The 17,927-nt window shown below is 49.2% G+C and overlaps 1 protein-coding gene across 1 annotated transcript in view; it reads left to right on the top strand.

Annotated features, from left to right (window-relative positions):
* VAT1L (vesicle amine transport 1 like) overlaps window positions 1–17,927 on the top strand; it is a 1,329,730-nt gene that overhangs the window by 1,209,664 nt on the left and 102,139 nt on the right. Inside the window, exon 8 of the mRNA XM_069652882.1 lies at window positions 6,442–6,525. Within this exon, the coding sequence (XP_069508983.1) occupies window positions 6,442–6,525 (84 nt within the window). The remainder of the gene's footprint in view (window positions 1–6,441; window positions 6,526–17,927) is intronic.

Here is a 17,927-nt window from a genome sequence, read left to right as displayed (position 1 = left end):
GGCCTTGTTCCGACCCCCTCCTCACCTGAACCCCCTATGCGCCAGTCGTCCTCCGTGCCATCTTCCTACCCACCTGTCACCTGGGTGCCCTGTGGAGCTGCCTCTGACGATGGGGCCAGGCTGGTGGAGGACACATCCCTGCCCCAGTCGGGAGTCGTGAGTCCAGCAGGGGTGGCCACCGCAACAACAGCACCCCAAACAATGGAGGATGTGCAGGCAGCAGGTGTCAGGGCACCGGCACCAGCATGTCAGCAGCAGGAGGAAGAAGGTGGGAGCCTTGATGGCTCGGGGCCATCACCATCAGAGGGGCAGGCATCAGCCGGAGGGCAGGAGGACCCTGGACGTCAAGTGGCTTCCGTGTGGCAGCGGTTGGGCCATGCCATAGATGCGGAGCGGCGGCGGGCGGAAGAGGCGCGGCTCGCTATGGTCAGGGCGGAGAACTCCATGCGGAGGGCCCTGAGGCGGGCCGAGTGCCTCGAGGCCATCCGCAGGGAGTTGGAGGTGGGTACATCGGCGTCCCTGCGGACCCTCGGGGCTGTGGAACGGGGCCGCCTCCGGGACATCGAGCGGGAGTTCGATGATGCCCTGGCCCGGAACAACAATCAGTGAGCCGCAGGACTTGCCCGCCGCCTTTGTATATAGTTCTGTAGTTTACATGTAGTTAGGTTTCCTTTGTTTTAATGTTATTATTTGGTTGCCAAAGGACAATGCACCACATTTTTGTATATAGACATTTTCTTACTTAGTGTAAATAGTTAGGTTTCATTTATTAGGGCTCATGGACCCGGATCATCATGTTGATAGTTTGAGGGATGTTAATATTTATTTTAATTTTTCACATGAGGCAATGTGTTTCTTCTTTCATTTGTACTTGGATTTAATTTTGGACTTTGACTTTGGACCCCTATTTTACTTTATTTTTGTTAATTAGTGTTCCTGATTTTTTTGGTTGTACTTTTTTATTATTTAGTTTGCATTGCTTGTTTATTGTTATTTTTTATTTTTACCATCCTTGTTTATTTTTAATACATTTTCATTTGATCCTTCAATGTGTTGTATCATCTCATTGCTTTCATGCATGACATGTGGGGTGTTTGGACATTCACTTGCAACATCTGTGTGTGACAGACATGTGTTCATTCATATGATTTACATTGGGTGTGTCACATGTCATTGTGTTTGATATGTGGGTGGATGGGATAGTTGTTTGGGAATTCTTGCAGGGCAGACTGTCCATTACGGTCATGATTGTGTGGGGTTGTGACCCAGGTGAAGGTGGACATGGATGGTACATGGGTGGGGGCCTTCTGGTAGGTGCCCCTGACTGCGGGGGGGGGGGGTGGTGGTAGACATGGGTGGGGGCCTTCTGGCAGGTGCCCCTGACTGCGGGGGGGGGTGGGGGTGGTGGGAGACATGAGTGGGGGCCTGGTGGAGGCTGCCCCTGGTGGCGGGGGGGTGGGGGTGGTGGGTGACATGAGTGGGGGCCTGGTGGAGGGTGCCCCTGGTGGCGGGGGGGTGGGGGTGGTGGGAGACATGAGTGGGGGCCTGGTGGAGGGTGCACATGGTGACTGGGGGGGTGGGGGTGGTGGGTGACATGAGTGGGGGCCTGGTGGAGGGTGCCCCTGCACTGCTGGGGGGTGGGGGTGCAGGGGGACATGAGTGGGGGCCTGGTGGAGGTTGACCCTGCACTGCTGGGGGGTGGGGGTGGTGGGAGACATGAGTGGGGGCCTGGTGGAGGGTGCCCCTGCACTGCTGGGGGGTGGGGGTGATAGGGGACATGGGTGGGGGCCTGGTGGAGGCTGCCCCTGCACTGCTGGGGGGTGGGGGTGGTGGGAGACATGAGTGGGGGCCTGGTGGAGGGTGCCCCTGCACTGCTGGGGGGTGGGGGTGGTGGGAGACATGGGTGGGGGCCTGGTGGAGGCTGCCCCTGGTGGCGGGGGGGTGGGGGTGGTGGGAGACATGGGTGGGGGCCTGGTGGAGGCTGCCCCTGCACTGCTGGGGGGTGGGGGTGGTGGGAGACATGAGTGGGGGCCTGGTGGAGGGTGCCCCTGCACTGCTGGGGGGTGGGGGTGGTGGGAGACATGGGTGGGGGCCTGGTGGAGGCTGCCCCTGCACTGCTGGGGGGTGGGGGTGGTGGGAGACATGAGTGGGGGCCTGGTGGAGGGTGCCCCTGCACTGCTGGGGGGTGGGGGTGGTGGGAGACATGAGTGGGGGCCTGGTGGAGGGTGCCCCTGCACTGCTGGGGGGTGGGGGTGCAGGGGGACATGAGTGGGGGCCTGGTGGAGGTTGACCCTGCACTGCTGGGGGGTGGGGGTGGTGGGAGACATGAGTGGGGGCCTGGTGGAGGGTGCCCCTGCACTGCTGGGGGGTGGGGGTGATAGGGGACATGGGTGGGGGCCTGGTGGAGGCTGCCCCTGCACTGCTGGGGGGTGGGGGTGGTGGGAGACATGAGTGGGGGCCTGGTGGAGGGTGCCCCTGCACTGCTGGGGGGTGGGGGTGGTGGGAGACATGGGTGGGGGCCTGGTGGAGGCTGCCCCTGGTGGCGGGGGGGTGGGGGTGGTGGGAGACATGGGTGGGGGCCTGGTGGAGGCTGCCCCTGCACTGCTGGGGGGTGGGGGTGGTGGGAGACATGAGTGGGGGCCTGGTGGAGGGTGCCCCTGCACTGCTGGGGGGTGGGGGTGGTGGGAGACATGGGTGGGGGCCTGGTGGAGGCTGCCCCTGCACTGCTGGGGGGTGGGGGTGGTGGGAGACATGAGTGGGGGCCTGGTGGAGGGTGCCCCTGCACTGCTGGGGGGTGGGGGTGGTGGGAGACATGAGTGGGGGCCTGGTGGAGGGTGCCCCTGCACTGCTGGGGGGTGGGGGTGGTGGGAGACATGGGTGGGGGCCTGGTGGAGGCTGCCCCTGCACTGCTGGGGGGTGGGGTGGTGGGAGACATGAGTGGGGGCCTGGTGGAGGGTGCCCCTGCACTGCTGGGGGGTGGGGGTGGTGGGAGACATGAGTGGGGGCCTGGTGGAGGGTGCCCCTGCACTGCTGGGGGGTGGGGGTGGTGGGAGACATGGGTGGGGGCCTGGTGGAGGCTGCCCCTGGTGGCGGGGGGGTGGGGGTGGTGGGAGACATGAGTGGGGGTCTGGTGGAGGGTGCCCCTGGTGGCGGGGGGGTGGGGGTGGTGGGAGACATGAGTGGGGGCCTGGTGGAGGGTGCCCCTGCACTGCTGGGGGGTGGGGGTGGTGGGTGACATGAGTGGGGGCCTGGTGGAGGGTGCCCCTGGATGGTGGGGGGTGGGGGTGGTGGGAGACATGAGTGGGGGCCTGGTGGAGGCTGCCCCTGGATGGTGGGGGGTGGGGGTGGTGGGAGACATGAGCAGGTGTGCAGGGTAGTCCCCTGTTTTGTGGGCTGCCTGCAGGGGCCGTCGAGGGTGACAGGACCCACCCAGCCTAATCGCGTGTGTAACTTCGCACGCACCCCTGTAATACACGTACCAAGCCAAATCGCGTGTGATAATTCCCGCGCACCCCTGAAATACACGCGCCCAGGCTATTCGCGTGTGGAAATTCCCGCGCACCCCTGAAATACACGTACCCTGCTGTAATCGCATGTGGGACTTCCCGCGCACCCCTGAAATACACGCGCCCAGCCTATTCGCGTGTGGAAATTCCCGCGCACCCCTGAAATACACGTACCCTGCTGTAATTGCGTGTGGGACTTCCCGCGCACCCCTGTAATGGACGTACCCTGGCTTTTCGCGTGTGGGACTTCCCGCGCACCCCTGCAATTCCCGTAGCCTAGCTTTTCGCGTGTGAAACTTCACGCGCACCCCTGTAATGGACGTACCCTGGCTTTTCACGTGTGGGACTTCCCGCGCACCCCTGCAATTCCCGTAGCCTAGCTTTTCACGTGTGAAACTTCCCGCGCACCCCTGTAATGGACGTACCCTGGCTTTTCGCGTGTGGGACTTCCCGCGCACCCCTGAAATACACGCGCCCAGCCTATTCGCGTGTGGAAATTCCCGCGCACCCCTGAAATACACGTACCCTGCTGTAATCGCGTGTGGGACTTCCCGCGCACCCCTGTAATACACGCGCCCAGCCTATTCGCGTGTGAAACTTCCCGCGCACCCCTGTAAATGACGTACCCTAGTTTTTCGCGTGTAGGATTTCACGCGCACCCCTGGAATTCCCGTAGCCTAGCTTTTCGCGTGTGAAACTTCCCGCGCACCCCTGTAATTGACGTACCCTGGCTTTTCGCGTGTGGAACTTCACACGCACCCCTGATATCGACGTGGCCAGGGCAATCGCGTGTGGGACTTCCCCGCACCCCGGGATACACGTACCCAGGGCAATCGTGCGAGTGACTTCTCGCGCAACCCGTTGTACACACACGCGCGAATTGTTGAACAGTGGGTGTCCGTGTTAATGGCGTACACCTTTGCACCTCATTTGTCCTTTGGGGTCACGGTATGGCCCATTGCTGTATGTGGGTGGTATTTGTTGGCGCAGGTTTTGGCGCACTTTCGTTAAGTGCGTCGGGACGCTACCGCCTGCTTACTTGTGGCGTACGTTTTTGGGCCTGTGCGCTGGTTTGATCGAGCGCTGTTTTGCCCTGTTCGAATCCATGAATACGTGTTGCCGGAGAGCGTGTGGGCGTTCCGCGCACTTGCCTCCTGTACTTCCCCGTGCCGCCCACATTCTTCCCCATTCCGAGTGTTGTGCCCCATTTTATTCCCCATTCAGAGTGTCCCGCCCTGTGTTCCGCCTACTTTAGAGCTGTGCGCTGCGCTCGGAGTGATAGCGCAGTGGCCGTGGCGCACGCCGTTGGTTGACCTGTGCGCCGGCGTGCGCCGCACACTTTTTCAGCGCACGTCCTATGCTTTTCTTACGCACGGACTTCCATGAATCGACGTGCCCTGGTTTCCCTGCGCTTTTCGCTATTTTTCGGCGCAGCGCACGTATAGGCCCCTCTGCGCCGGAATTTTCGGCGCACATTTATTCCATGAATCGGCCTGTATGTGTTTTCCCTGTGTAAACAAGTGTTACATGAGCATTCAGTGGAAATGGGGTAATTTGTGACCAAACCTAAAATCGGTATTTAACTTGCTTGAAAGTGAAGGCACTCACCAAAACACGTGTCCCAATAAAATTGTAAAAATAAGATAAACTCCCCGTCAGGGGAATGAGACCAGGAGATGAGTTGCAAAGATTACAAAGATTATATTATAAAAATTGCCAGCAAGGAACTCTGCTGCCCGAGAGCGCTCTGCTGAAACATTACACAGGCAGCACATTAAAAGGACACCCTGCATCACTGATGACGATAGGTATAAGGTACATTTTCTTGTATCGGATTGGTGGGTAGCATATAGGACAGTTCATACTATATGAGATACAATATGCTGATTGGTCGCTATTGTTCAGTTGCTCTTGGCACACGTGGGTCATCTGGGCTCATCTCCGTGATGTGAAGGTCAGAGCGAAGAAGCACATTCTCTATCTAAACAAAACAACAGGCACTGATAATGCGGAAATAATGGCACACATACAATCTTGCATGAATGGGGGTACTTAGGTCAGATGAGCTAATATATTGGCATTCCAACCTTTACACCTTGAATTCTCTTTGATACTGCAGATCTTGCACCCAGGTGCCCACTCCTAAGGTTTTGATCTACCATCTGTCCTCCTGAGGTCCTAGTGTTACAGGTGGGCGTGTGTTGCTTTTGGGAAGATATACTGGTACACAAGATGAGGGCTGTGGTGGGGGTCCTGGAATGATCGTGGTTCGGGCGTGTCAGATGGGTATCAGCATGAAAGGAACTGGGGGGTTGGGGCTGGTGGGCTCTGGCCTGGCAGGGTGGGGGTTGTGAGGGCACAGGCATTTTAGTGGGATTGAATGGGCACTAGGACTTATGACTTGTCACTGTCTCACGCTCTCCGCAGAGCACATTCTTTTGGAAATGATACTGCGGGATTGTAACAAAGCAGGGCTGGGCTTCCGTGAGAACAGGGCTCGCGGGAGGGGGAGGCTATTGTGTGGGCTGGCTGTGCGAGGCGCTGGGTATTGGAGAGCTGCATTTCTTACAGAGAGATGGATTTTCGAGCCTAATTGGAAGATGACGTTAGGCCTAGTTCAAAAATGGTTTCCTAATGCAGGGCTAGAAGCTATGGTGTAGGTGTTATTTTCTATAGGATGTGGTGCAACAGAATGCTGTGGGGGGGTGACTGTGCCTCCCCCTGGGTGATCCCATGTGTTATGTACCTAGATTGATGCAGGGGGGCAAGGATCGTCTCCGTCCAAACAAAAGCCAACCGCTCCCCTTTTGACTCATTTGCAAATGGATGCCAGTCTATGTTAGTGATTTTCCATTGAAGTGGTTCTCTTGTCTTTGCTTACTCAAGTGTTAGTGATGTTCCATTGAAGTGGCTCTCTTGTCTTTGTCTTACACAGGTGAAGGAAGCTATGCAGCGAATCCATGACCGAGGCAACATCGGAAAGCTCATTCTCGACGTGGAGAAGACTCCGACTCCCCTGGTTGGTGAACATTGGTTTACAAACAATTCCTTTTTGCTTTACAAATATGATGTAAAAAATAATCACGTCAACAGGAATTTGCATCGGCTCTCATGGAGGAGTGAAGAAGCAAGACTATATTTGATTGGTGAATTTCATTTGACCCTTTGTGCAAAGAAGGCTTTGGGCCTAATTCACAGAAATGTTTTATAATGATAAAAATCCATTGGAAAACGCTCCCTGAATCAGTTCCAATTTGAGACGAATATTTACACTTAATTTGGAGGGGGAACTTACTTATAAAAATATAAATAACTTCCCACTTGATTTAATCTGAGAGACCCGGAAGATTGTGTGGAAATGCTGTCTTTGAAGGGCAGTGCACGTGTGCACAAAGTCACGCGGGTTAGGACTGATGATAAAACAGGAAGCAGCCACGGATCAATATCAGCTGTGCGCTTTCTAGAGCGCCAGCATCGCAGATTGCGTTCTAACGCTGGAGTGGGATTTCAGCACTGCTCCCGCAGTTAATTAAGCTGTCAGAATTGGCCATCTGTCTCTCTTAAAAGGATGTGTGCCTATGCACAGTCATATCGGATTTACTTAATGAGCATATTAGTGTGTCTGGGTCCATCCGTTTGGTAGCAGGCTGTTCCTAGTTTCCGGATGTTGCTGTACTTGGCTTTGTTCAGGCAATACTGCGGCTTCTTTCCATTTGAACCTTGACAGCAGCATCTGCTAGCACAAATATTGTGACCTTTTCTGTAACAACACTGCACAAATATTAAACATATGAAACGCAGATTTTTCTTTGCCGCAATCACTCTTTTCGTAGCATACGTGTGAGAAAATCTATGTGGATGGCAACTGCTGTGGCACTTCTATAATGAACATAACTTGTGTTTTATGAGGCATTGCAATCACATGCACACAATCCCACACCATTTAACAGGATTTGTGGTTGTATGGCCACTTGTTTACACAAAATGCTATGTTTTGCCGCCAAATGCACAGGGGCACATTTTTTCCAGGCCTTTGGCATAGTATGCCCGTTTGCCAGTTAATGTCATGATCTTGCTTGGTACTGTCATGAGATGACATGGATTAAGAAGTGTGCCAAGTCAGAGAACTCAAATGTGCTGAAATCTATTTGTGAGTGGTTCACAAATTGTTGGGCACTATGATATATGGCGGGTGGCTGTGGCAATAAACTCCCCCGCCGCCCCCCCCCAAGCAAAACCAGTGTGCTCTAGCTTCAGAACGTATATCTCTTTCTCACTCTCTCATAACCAAAGGAGCAGAGAAAATCATCTAGCAACATACTTCTTTAATGACTCAATATCAGAACTAAATCAAATGGCAACAACAAGAGAATTAAGACATTGGAAAACAGACAAGGAACATAATGGGGCATGACAAATTATAAAAACACCCCACAGCAATCAACAGGAACCACATACAAATTTGGCAACAGTGCAAATGGAACTGATTGTTCACCAATAATTTAATGCACCCATGTAAAAATCCTCAACAAAGCCCAAAATCATTAAGGGCCCCAAAGTGGTCCACAGTATGTAAAAACAAATGAACCCAGTGATGAAACAACCAAGGGTGTGACCCCCTAGTGAGGTGTGCACAGGACAGCAGAAAAAGAAACCAAGACCAGATACCGAATCTGCCAGACTAAAAGCCACTATGAATTGTAGAAGTGGAAAAATAAATGTTTCTATGTGAACCGCAATCCATTGAATGCAGAAGGTTTGAGAGTGTCAACCTAAAATCTGAATAAAACAAATATCAGCAGGATGACGCCCTTGAATATATCCAGCACTCTGGAGGAGTGATGCTTACCAGGTTATAAATGAATGCTACCATAGACTAGTTGATTGTAAACCTTGCGTAAGGCAGCAAGATATGTGAATCGTAAAGTCTGATTAACTGACAACAACAATCGTCATGGAACAAATGGTTTAGTCTGTGCTTTGACTTTCTGCCAATGCAGCCAGGCTATTTGTGATTCCATCTTAAAATAAATGGCACATTATACATGCCTTGACAATTCTTTGCCAAACTTTGGTTCGAGCAAATAGGAATTTCATCACCCAATCCACTACATTGGACCTTGAGAAAAAAAAGTCAGTGCTGGGACATTATCCTCGCAGTTCTTGCATGGCCTATGCATTTTCAAATATAATTCAGTCTTTTGACAGTGCAGGAAAGACTTGACATTTGGAATGTTTCACGACATGTAGGAGCTACAATGTGATCTATGCCTTTGTTTGCCCTTGCAATAAAGTTTATATTGGAAAGGCCACTCGAGCTGCCAACCTCACGATAAAGGAACATCATTCTAAGATTCGAACTAGAACTTTGACAGCCCTGTTGACATTAAATTATGTGGAGCTGGATCACACGGTGGATGAAATTACATGGCTTTGCATGGAGAAAGTCAGTGGTAGGAACAGTGGAATTTGGCAAGCAAATGGACCTATAAGGATCAGCTTTGGATATTCAATCTAAAACTATTGAGCAAGGACTTAATATATTGGACGAATGGCAGCCTGCCATTATGAATATTCAGCCAGTTTCATATAGAGTCTAGGAGCTTGAATATGGGAGTTTCATTGGTGATTTGGGATGTCTGGAAAACCCATTATATCAAGAAACATTAATTGCCCTTTCTCTAGGACTCCATTTTCCCTATAGGTCATCTAATTCCAGTAAGAATGACTCCACTCCAAGTTGGCCGCTGCTCTGCCACACACACATTGGGCCTCATTACACGGATGGTGGTGGACCAAGGTGCTATAAGCACCTTGGTCCATGCCGGTAAAATACCGGCACTGCCTTGGTGGAAAGGGGAATTACCGCCCTATTCCAAGGTTGGCGGGGCGGTAATTCCCCTTTCCCCCATTGCCCTTCCCCATTCCCATTTTTTCCCCATAGGGCTATATGGGAATGGGGAAGGCGCTAATTACGGTCCCGCAAATTGTGGTACCGTAATTAGCTCCCTGGTCCCTTTGCGGGTTGGTTTTTAACGCCTGCAAAAAGCAGGTGTTAAATTCACCAACCCGCAAAGGGACCTTGTAGTAAGGCGGTAAGTGTTTACCGGTACCGGTAAACCCTTACCGCCTACCGTGTAATGAGGCCCATTGAGTCCTTTGTTGATGTCTCATTTCCCCTCTGACACAGCCCAGCATTTTGCTCTGTTTAAACACATGACGGCTTTGGTGTGGGCTGAGCACTATACATTGATTGCCGTGGTGGCAGCAGAGACTGAAGTGTCAAGGATAGAGGACTGTGGGACTGCGAGGCAGAGCCCATGCCTCTTGGATCCTCTGGAGGTGAGCCTAACCACGGTAGAGACATCGGTTTGAAAGCTTTTTCAATGTGTGCGTTCCGTCTCATTGATAATCAATTTTCCACCCAGGTGTTGGTACCAAGTATGATTCGATGATTCCTGGGGTTCCCTTGTTCTCTACACAAGGTATACAATCTATTAGAGTAAGGTACCATGAATTTACAACCTGGTAAGCATCACTCTTCCAGAGCACTGTGCATACGCAGGGACTTCATACTGCTATTTGTTTTATTCAAATATTAGGTTGTCACCTTCAAACCTTCTGCATATGTGAATTCATTTGCCAATGCACTGAGACATTGCATTCAATGGATTAAGATACATATAAAAATAACATCTGTTTCCACTTCCACAATTTATGGTGGCTTTTCCTCTGACAGATTAGGTCTCTGGTCTTGGTTTCTTTTTCTGCTGTCCCGTGCACACTTCACTAGGGGGTCACACCCATCATTAGGTTCTGGAGTGTGGTTAATTTGTTTGCACATACTCTGGACCAATTTGCACCCCTTAATGATTGTGTTGGGCCTTGTTTGGGGTTTATACATATGTGCAGTAAATCATTAGTGAATAGACAGTCATTTCCATTTAGTATTGTTGGCAATTTTCGATGTGGTTCTTGTTGGTTGCTGTTGGCTGTTTTATAATTTGTCAAGCCCACTTATCCTCCTTGTCTGATTCCAAATTCGCTTGTTGGTGATATTTGGGAGGAAGGATAGCTCAGAGGCAACACGTTTGTCTTGGAAACAAGAGAACACAGCGCAACACAGTTAAAATCCTGATCTCCTGCTTAGAAACCACTTGTTGGTATTAAGCGCTTTATAAAAGAATAATTATAATTTGATTTAGTTCTGATATTGAGTTATTAAAGAATTATTTTTCCAAATGATTTCGTCTGGATCTCTTTCTGGTTATGAGCATTTGAGTGCCCCGAATCCGGGGTGGCAGGGACACCTGCTATTCTGTTAGTTTTCTTTCTCACTCTCTGACTTTAATATCTCCACCCCTACCCTCCTTAGGGGTTTCTTTTGACGTTTCCCAAAACAAAGTACTTTGTCAGGTAGCAAAACTGGAATCATGGGTTTAGTGATTTGTTTGCACCCTGTTTCCACAAACGAATCTAACAGGTTCCTTCCTTATTTGGCACCTGTCGGATCTGGTCTTGTGAGGCTCCTCTAGCCCCTTCTTTTTCTGTGGTGATGGGTGTGGGTTTTCTAGGGCGGTCTCACAACTTCTCTAACCAATCCCAGCCAGGAAGTTATCCGCCTGCCTCATTTCTGTCCTCTTCTCTTTCAGATGATTTTGGTTTGTAGATAGCATCTTCATGTGTAGCAGAGGTATGGAATAGGTCTCCATTAAGAAGGCCAACATGTCCTTTTCTTCCCACCTCAACTTAGGCTCAGGTTTTTCTTATGCTATCTGATCCCCCATTAGCTCTCTACCAGAAGCTTGTGCCTCCTCCTAACACTAAATTCTGCCTCGGACCAACTGCACTCTCTTGTATCTTTCCCTTCAACAGACGGAGGCAGCCATAAGCGTGCACCTGCACACATTGATGCATGCTCATCCACCTGCTCCGATGTGGCTTGACTGTTGGTAGCAGTAGTCGGCTTGTAACAGCCACGGCTTCCTTCCTTGTGGGCCTGGAGGCCTACAGCGGGGATGCCCTTGGGACTCTGTTTGCTGAATGGTGCTAACTGGATCAGCGTGGTTTGCTTGTTGAGCATGCCTGCTCCTCCCAGGCTGTGCCAGTGCTGCAGTTTCGCCTGACCACCTGATGTGCTGTGGTGTGTCCTCTACTGGTGCACCTGGTGGGTGTATTAGCGCATTGGCGGCTGTGGCTCCCACTAGGTGCTGGTATCACCTTGGTGAGTTTGTGGCAACCCCATATACTAATGTACACTTTGGGATTCAATTATGGGGACGCTGAGAAATACATGCATTAGGTTTATCCCCTGAGTGGCTTATTTCTTGACTATAGATTCTTACTGAGCATTAATTGCCTTGTTTTTAATTCCTCTTAGTACGTCTATTACTGGAGTCAAAGCTAACAAACCTTATAAAGCTTCTATATCTCCAGTGAATAAATTATTGACCACCCTACCCCCTCCCAAGAACAGCAGCCTTATGAAAATGATGGAACTGGGTGCCCGTAGGAACCAAAGATTGCAGGATATGAGATGATGAGGATGATTCTTACTATAAAGAGGGGGTGTCCCCTCTTGAAGGATCCCTTTGAATGCTATGCTTAAGGGCTGGGCATTAGGATGCCATATCTAACTGGTTCTGGTATGCCCATAGATGAATTTGCTCCTGTACATTCTATGTCCAAATACATGGAAACCGTTATTATGGAATCACTTGTGCAAGTCCCTCCTGAACTGATTGAGGTAAAAGATAATAATAATAATAATAATAATAATAATAATAATAATAATAATAATAATAATAATAATAATAATAATAATAATTTGCATTTATATAGCTCTACAAAGCCTCAGGCATCTGAGCAATGCTCCCTATTACCCACAGTGTGTGGTGCTCATTTATCAACCTCGGAAGAATGAAAGGCTGAGTTTGGCCCTGCCGGGACTCGAACATGCATCGGCAGGCTCTGCACTGATCTCAAAGCGAGCGCTGTACTCGCTGTGCTATCTGACCGGACGAACAAATATGTAAATTTGATCCAAGTAGCCCTACACAATGGCTGCCTATTAAGGACAGGTTAATTGGAGAGCTTAATTTATGTAAAAACTTCAAAGATTTCTTTATCTGGATAGATATAATGGATAAACTGGCAGTACCATTTCAGCCAGTGAAAACGGATACATCCTGCCAATGTGTTCAGACCATGGGCATGAAAGGTAAGCTATCCCAGACTGCTTTAAATCAGAATCCTCAAATATTCCAATGTAACCTTAGTTGCCGGGTTCCCTCTGGGAATAAAAGCTTACATGCAGGGGATGGGAAAGGTATATCTATCAGGCAGATGAGGGATAATTCTTTTCAAAAGATCACAGAGCTGGAGTATATGAAACAGCATGTGGAGATACAACCTCTGAACCAGCGAAAACTGTCACTCAATCCGCAAGTTCCAGGCCCTGATATTTCCATCCCTGTGGGAAAGCAAGGCCAACTTTCCTTGCCAATGCTGCTGTCTGAAGAGAGAGAGGTCGTACAAGTTTCTGCACTACCGGCTCGACAGAATATCACCAACTCTAAATATTGTCTCCCTAGAAACATGCGCATTGGAAAAATCTTTAGGCCTCCAATTGGTGGCAATTTTATGAAGAAGACTGTTATGGACCATATAAATGTTATCATCACCAATGTGGAGACATCAGTCGGACATGAATCTAGGCTCGCCCTGAGGAATAAGGTGCAGGCATGGTTACACCAAAAGACGGGGCCATTAATTGTAAGAATGTCAGACCTAAAAAGTATCCGAATGGTCAAGATAGATCAGTGGTGTAACCAGAATGGCAGGGATTCTATACTGGTGGGTTGTGGTATGAGTCCTTTCTGTCCATTTTCAATGACCTGTCCAGAGTCTCATCTAACCTGAAGCTAGTTGTTGACTTTTCTGCACTATAGTTTATGTTTAATAGCATGGTCTTTTGATTTTTTTCCTGTATTAGGTGTTTGTCTTGTTTTTTATGTTGCGACCTGAGGCCTGTGGGCATGTGGCGCATTATAAGAATTAAATAAATAATACAGAAAATATGATTGATACCCAATGTGTACCTCAATGCACCACCTCATAGTTCCTGGCTCCCTCTCTGCACACCTCTGTCTTCTATTATTTTTTTTACTTCAGATCTTCTCTTCTTCATCTCCTGATCCATAGTCACTAACTGCTCAGTGTCACATTTGTGACAGGGCCAGGGGCTTGACCCTATCAAGGGTGGACCTGGCCCCTCACAGTCTGAAGTAGGAGGCCTGCCCAGGTTTTTACCAGAGCCAGTTGTTTAATAATAGTGGAGTGACGGAGTGGGGAGGGCTCCAGACTCTGCCCCCCTGCATGTACCCTGCTGTATAAATATGGTGCCACTGTCAACCATGCCATACCTTTCCACTTTATTACTGGCCCAAGTTCTTTTTGTCTCATTACAGATATACAAAGACCAACATGCCTTGCCATAGACAGACCGCTGTGAACTGGAGAGTGAAACTCGTTGTCATCCCAGTGTAGCCAAATCACTGTCAATAACAGAGCCATTAGCTGTGCTAAATCAAAGACACTTACCATGGCACAGGAGCAAAGCAGAGCAGAATGAGCACAGATGTATCTAGAACCTAAAACGTAATTCTGTTGTTCCCCATAAGAATGGGGCAGTGCCTAAAGGAGCTTTTCAAGACTTTCAATGGGAAATCTGACCGCAGCGGAAAGAGCATCAGCAGATTAGTCTCTATAGTCAGGTAGGGAACCAGAGTAATGCATGGGAGAGGGAGGGTTAGAGAGGGGTATAAAAAAAACAACCCCCAAAAAGCAGAGTGAAGGGTGTTTGTGTGAAGTCAGGAGGAGAGGAGGTGGATCAAGAGACCGAGTGGAGGAAGGATGGTGGAGCGGAGCGTTGATGAAATTTTAGTGGGGGTTATTTCAGTTGAGGTGTTGGTGATGAGAGAGAATGGTTACAGACTGTAAGATTGAAGCTTTGAGTAAGTGAGTATGTGGTGGCTTTAGTGAAAGTGACAAGTTGTACAGAGAGAGAGGGATAAGGGCGGGGAGAAAGGGTAAGGAGAAAGGAAAGAGGAGAGTGGATAGATGAGGGTGGGTAGGGAGATGAGAGAGGGTAAAAGGGAGACAAGTTACGGGAAAGGGGAGAGAGGAGAAGGAACAAATGAGAAGGAAGGGAGGAGAGGGGAGACAGTAGCAGGAGAAGGAAGAGGAGAGGGGAGAAGAAAGGAAAGAGGCGTGTACGTGGACATTGGAGGGACAGAGGAGAAGAGCAGGTGGAGATAGGAAAAGGAGAAGCAGGGGGTCAGTGGAAGTAGGAGCGGAGTGGAGAATAGGAACAGGAACTTCAGGGACATAAATGAAAGGGATTGACATCGAAAGAGAGAGAGGGAGAGAGGGAGAGAGAGAGCGAGAGAGGAGCTGGACACTTGTTATTGTATCATATTGGAAAACCCTACAGTACATAATCAAGCCTAGGAGAGTCTAAGGATAGATAAGACTTTAGGAAAACACCATAGGGAGTCAAATAGATAAGGCTACAACATTTATCCCATAACATTAGCTAGTACTTAGTAGGTGTTACCTATTGCTAGCTACAACCCTGGGGTCTAGAGAGTCCTGGGATAGGATGGTGAGAAGCCTGGGGAAGTTTTGAGGGGAACCCCCATTCATGTGCTCCAATACTGGCTCTACCAACTATAAGTTGAAACACCTAGCTTTAATTTTAATAACACCCACAATTTGAAGTCTGGAAGTCCATCTGTAACATTGGCCTTTCTTCCTCCTCTCATATTCTCTCCACCATTTTACAATCTCTCCCTCATTCTTCCTTTGATGTTGTCCCCATCAGCTCTGAACTTCTGAATCCTTTCTCCTTAGTTGTCACTACCACCTCCTTCTTGCTTTCTTTCTACGAGCAACTACCTCCAAAGCTGTTACCACCACCCCTGCACATCTACTACCTTCCTCCATGGCTGTTGCTTTCACCACCTCCTCACCTCTACAACCTTCCTCCACTACTGTTGTTTTCAACACATTCTCATGTCTACCACATTTGTCTACTACAGTATTTCAGGAGCAGAGTTGTGAGCCGAGTTGTGAGGCAGTCTGCAGAAGTCACCGAGTCTTTTCACCCTGCCATTTGTGGGAGTTGCATACAATAACGCCTCCACACCGCGGAGCGGTGAGCGGAGTTGGGAGCCGAGTTGTGAGGCAGTCTGCAGCAGTCACCGAGTCTTTTCGCGTTGCCATTTGTGGGAGTTGCATACAATAACGCCTCCACACCATGGAGCGGTGAGCGGAGTTGGCAGCCAAGTTGTGAGGCAGTCTGCAGCAGTCACCGAGTCTTTTCACGCTGCCATTATTGGGAGTTGCATACAATAACGCCTCCACACCGCGGAACGGTGAGCCGAGATGGGAGCTGAGTCGTGAGGCAGTCTGCAGCAGTTCGCTGCCGACGCAGACGTGGAGCCGGACCAAAATGGAATCCCATGTGAATCCAGTGAAAACAGTTTGACTGTTGTCCCAAGGAGTGCAGAAGACTGGTCGAAAGGAGCTGAATGAGGAAGCAGTAGCAGCTAAAACCCCTCCAGCAACAAAACAGAGGAAAACAGAGGTTGTGTTGACACCAGAATCAAAAGTTCCTGAGGAAGGGGCTTGTCCTCAAGCCACACATACAATTAGTACAGTGAACCTAAGTAAAGAGCAAGGTGGGAATAATTTGCCAGTGGAGCAGACCAATAAACAACAGGACAAGAGTAGTGTGCTTTTGGCAAAGGAATCCCGCAAGAACGCAAAACAACAAGGCAATGGGGTGGGGCAAAACGTAGGCGGGAGAGAAGGACTTGTGGGGCGTAACATGCCGGAACATATACAGAAAGATCAAACTTTAGGAGACTGCCGCCTGCCACGCACCTTAGGGGTTCAGGGCAAGGTACAATTAGAGAGTGAACACCACCTCGCCTGGATGAAGCCTCACCTGAATATGGGCCAGAAATTAGAAACACCGTCCAAAAAGACTGAGGGGTCAAGAGCAAACCACAACCAGCAAGGAAACAAGAGAAGGTCAACAGGATCTCACTTAGAACTAGAACGAGAACAAAGTACGTTCGTGGAGATTTCGTCATCGGTATCACCACGTGTGCCCAGGAGACTGGAAAGAATTCAATTATCACCGAAGAACAGACGTTTAAACGACATCTCCTCAACAACCCAAAAAGACTTGCCAAACAAAAAAACGGACATGTTAATGATCATGTCTGCAATGACTATTGCTCTAGCCCCTTTTTGCAAACTTTATGAAACAATTAAAGAGGAGGTTCAAGACAACACTGCAGTCTTGATGAATATGCTTATGAAAATGACCCACGTGGATGGTTACATAACTGCAGTAGAAGAACGAATTAGTAACCATCATAAAAATTGGGATAGAAAAATAGAATCCCTGGAAAGAAAGATTGAAATCATGCAAGTGGCTAATAGAAAATTAACTCAAATAGTGGATAACACACAAAGCCAAGAACAAGTCCGAGAAGGGGGGACTGTGCCGGTCAAATGTATATCCCTACAAAGAAGGCCTAGAGAGAATGAAACAGTGACGGTGATGCCTTCAGAAGCTAATAGGGAGACTGATCAACCAACGAAACAAAAACAGGTGGTGCTAAAGCTAGCACCTCTGGAAGTAGAAGGCATAAAGATCTAAAACATCAGTAACTCTATTTCCAAACTAACGATAGCAGGAAAAATTATCCTGCATCAAGCAAAAGAACAGATGGAAAGCAAGAGACAACATCAGAAGGAGAGTGAATCATCTAGATCGCCTAGATCTGTGGAGGAATTCATGACAAACTCGGACCTGATGAACCTTTCGCTACATTTGGAAAACAACTCGATTGAGGTGAAACAGGGGGAAAATCGCATGGGAGAGAAGAGATCTATACGAGAGGTGGATTTAATCCAAAAGCAATGCACAACCCCCAAAGGAAACTTTAAAGAACAAGCCACACAGAATCAAAGGAACCGATCCAGGTCTCCAGAAAGAAACAAAATTGACCTTCAACACAAAAGAAAACGACGCCCAAGTGAAGAGCATGGTAATGAGGAAACAAAAAGAAACAGAATTAGGTCGAGCCCACGTAACCACAGGTCACCTAGAAAGGAGGAGGGCCTACAAAGGTTAAAGACCAGATCGGAGGAAGATATACGTGTATTTAAGCTAGAACAAGTGGAAAAAATGGAAGGACATCTGATTTTGAATAGATCCACAGTGCTGAAGATAACAGAGAAAAAGAAAGCAATAAGGAAAATTAGAACAGAAGGCATTAAACTCGTGGAACCTTATCATAGAGGGAAGAAAGCTAAAGCATACCTCCACATTAGATCGGCCGG

The sequence above is a fragment of the Ambystoma mexicanum genome, chromosome 1p (genome assembly GCF_040938575.1).
Source record: "Ambystoma mexicanum isolate Mex_15411 chromosome 1p, UKY_AmexF1_1, whole genome shotgun sequence".
NCBI classification, from domain to species: Eukaryota; Metazoa; Chordata; class Amphibia; order Caudata; family Ambystomatidae; genus Ambystoma; species Ambystoma mexicanum.
This window is presented reverse-complemented; position numbering and strand designations above follow the sequence as displayed.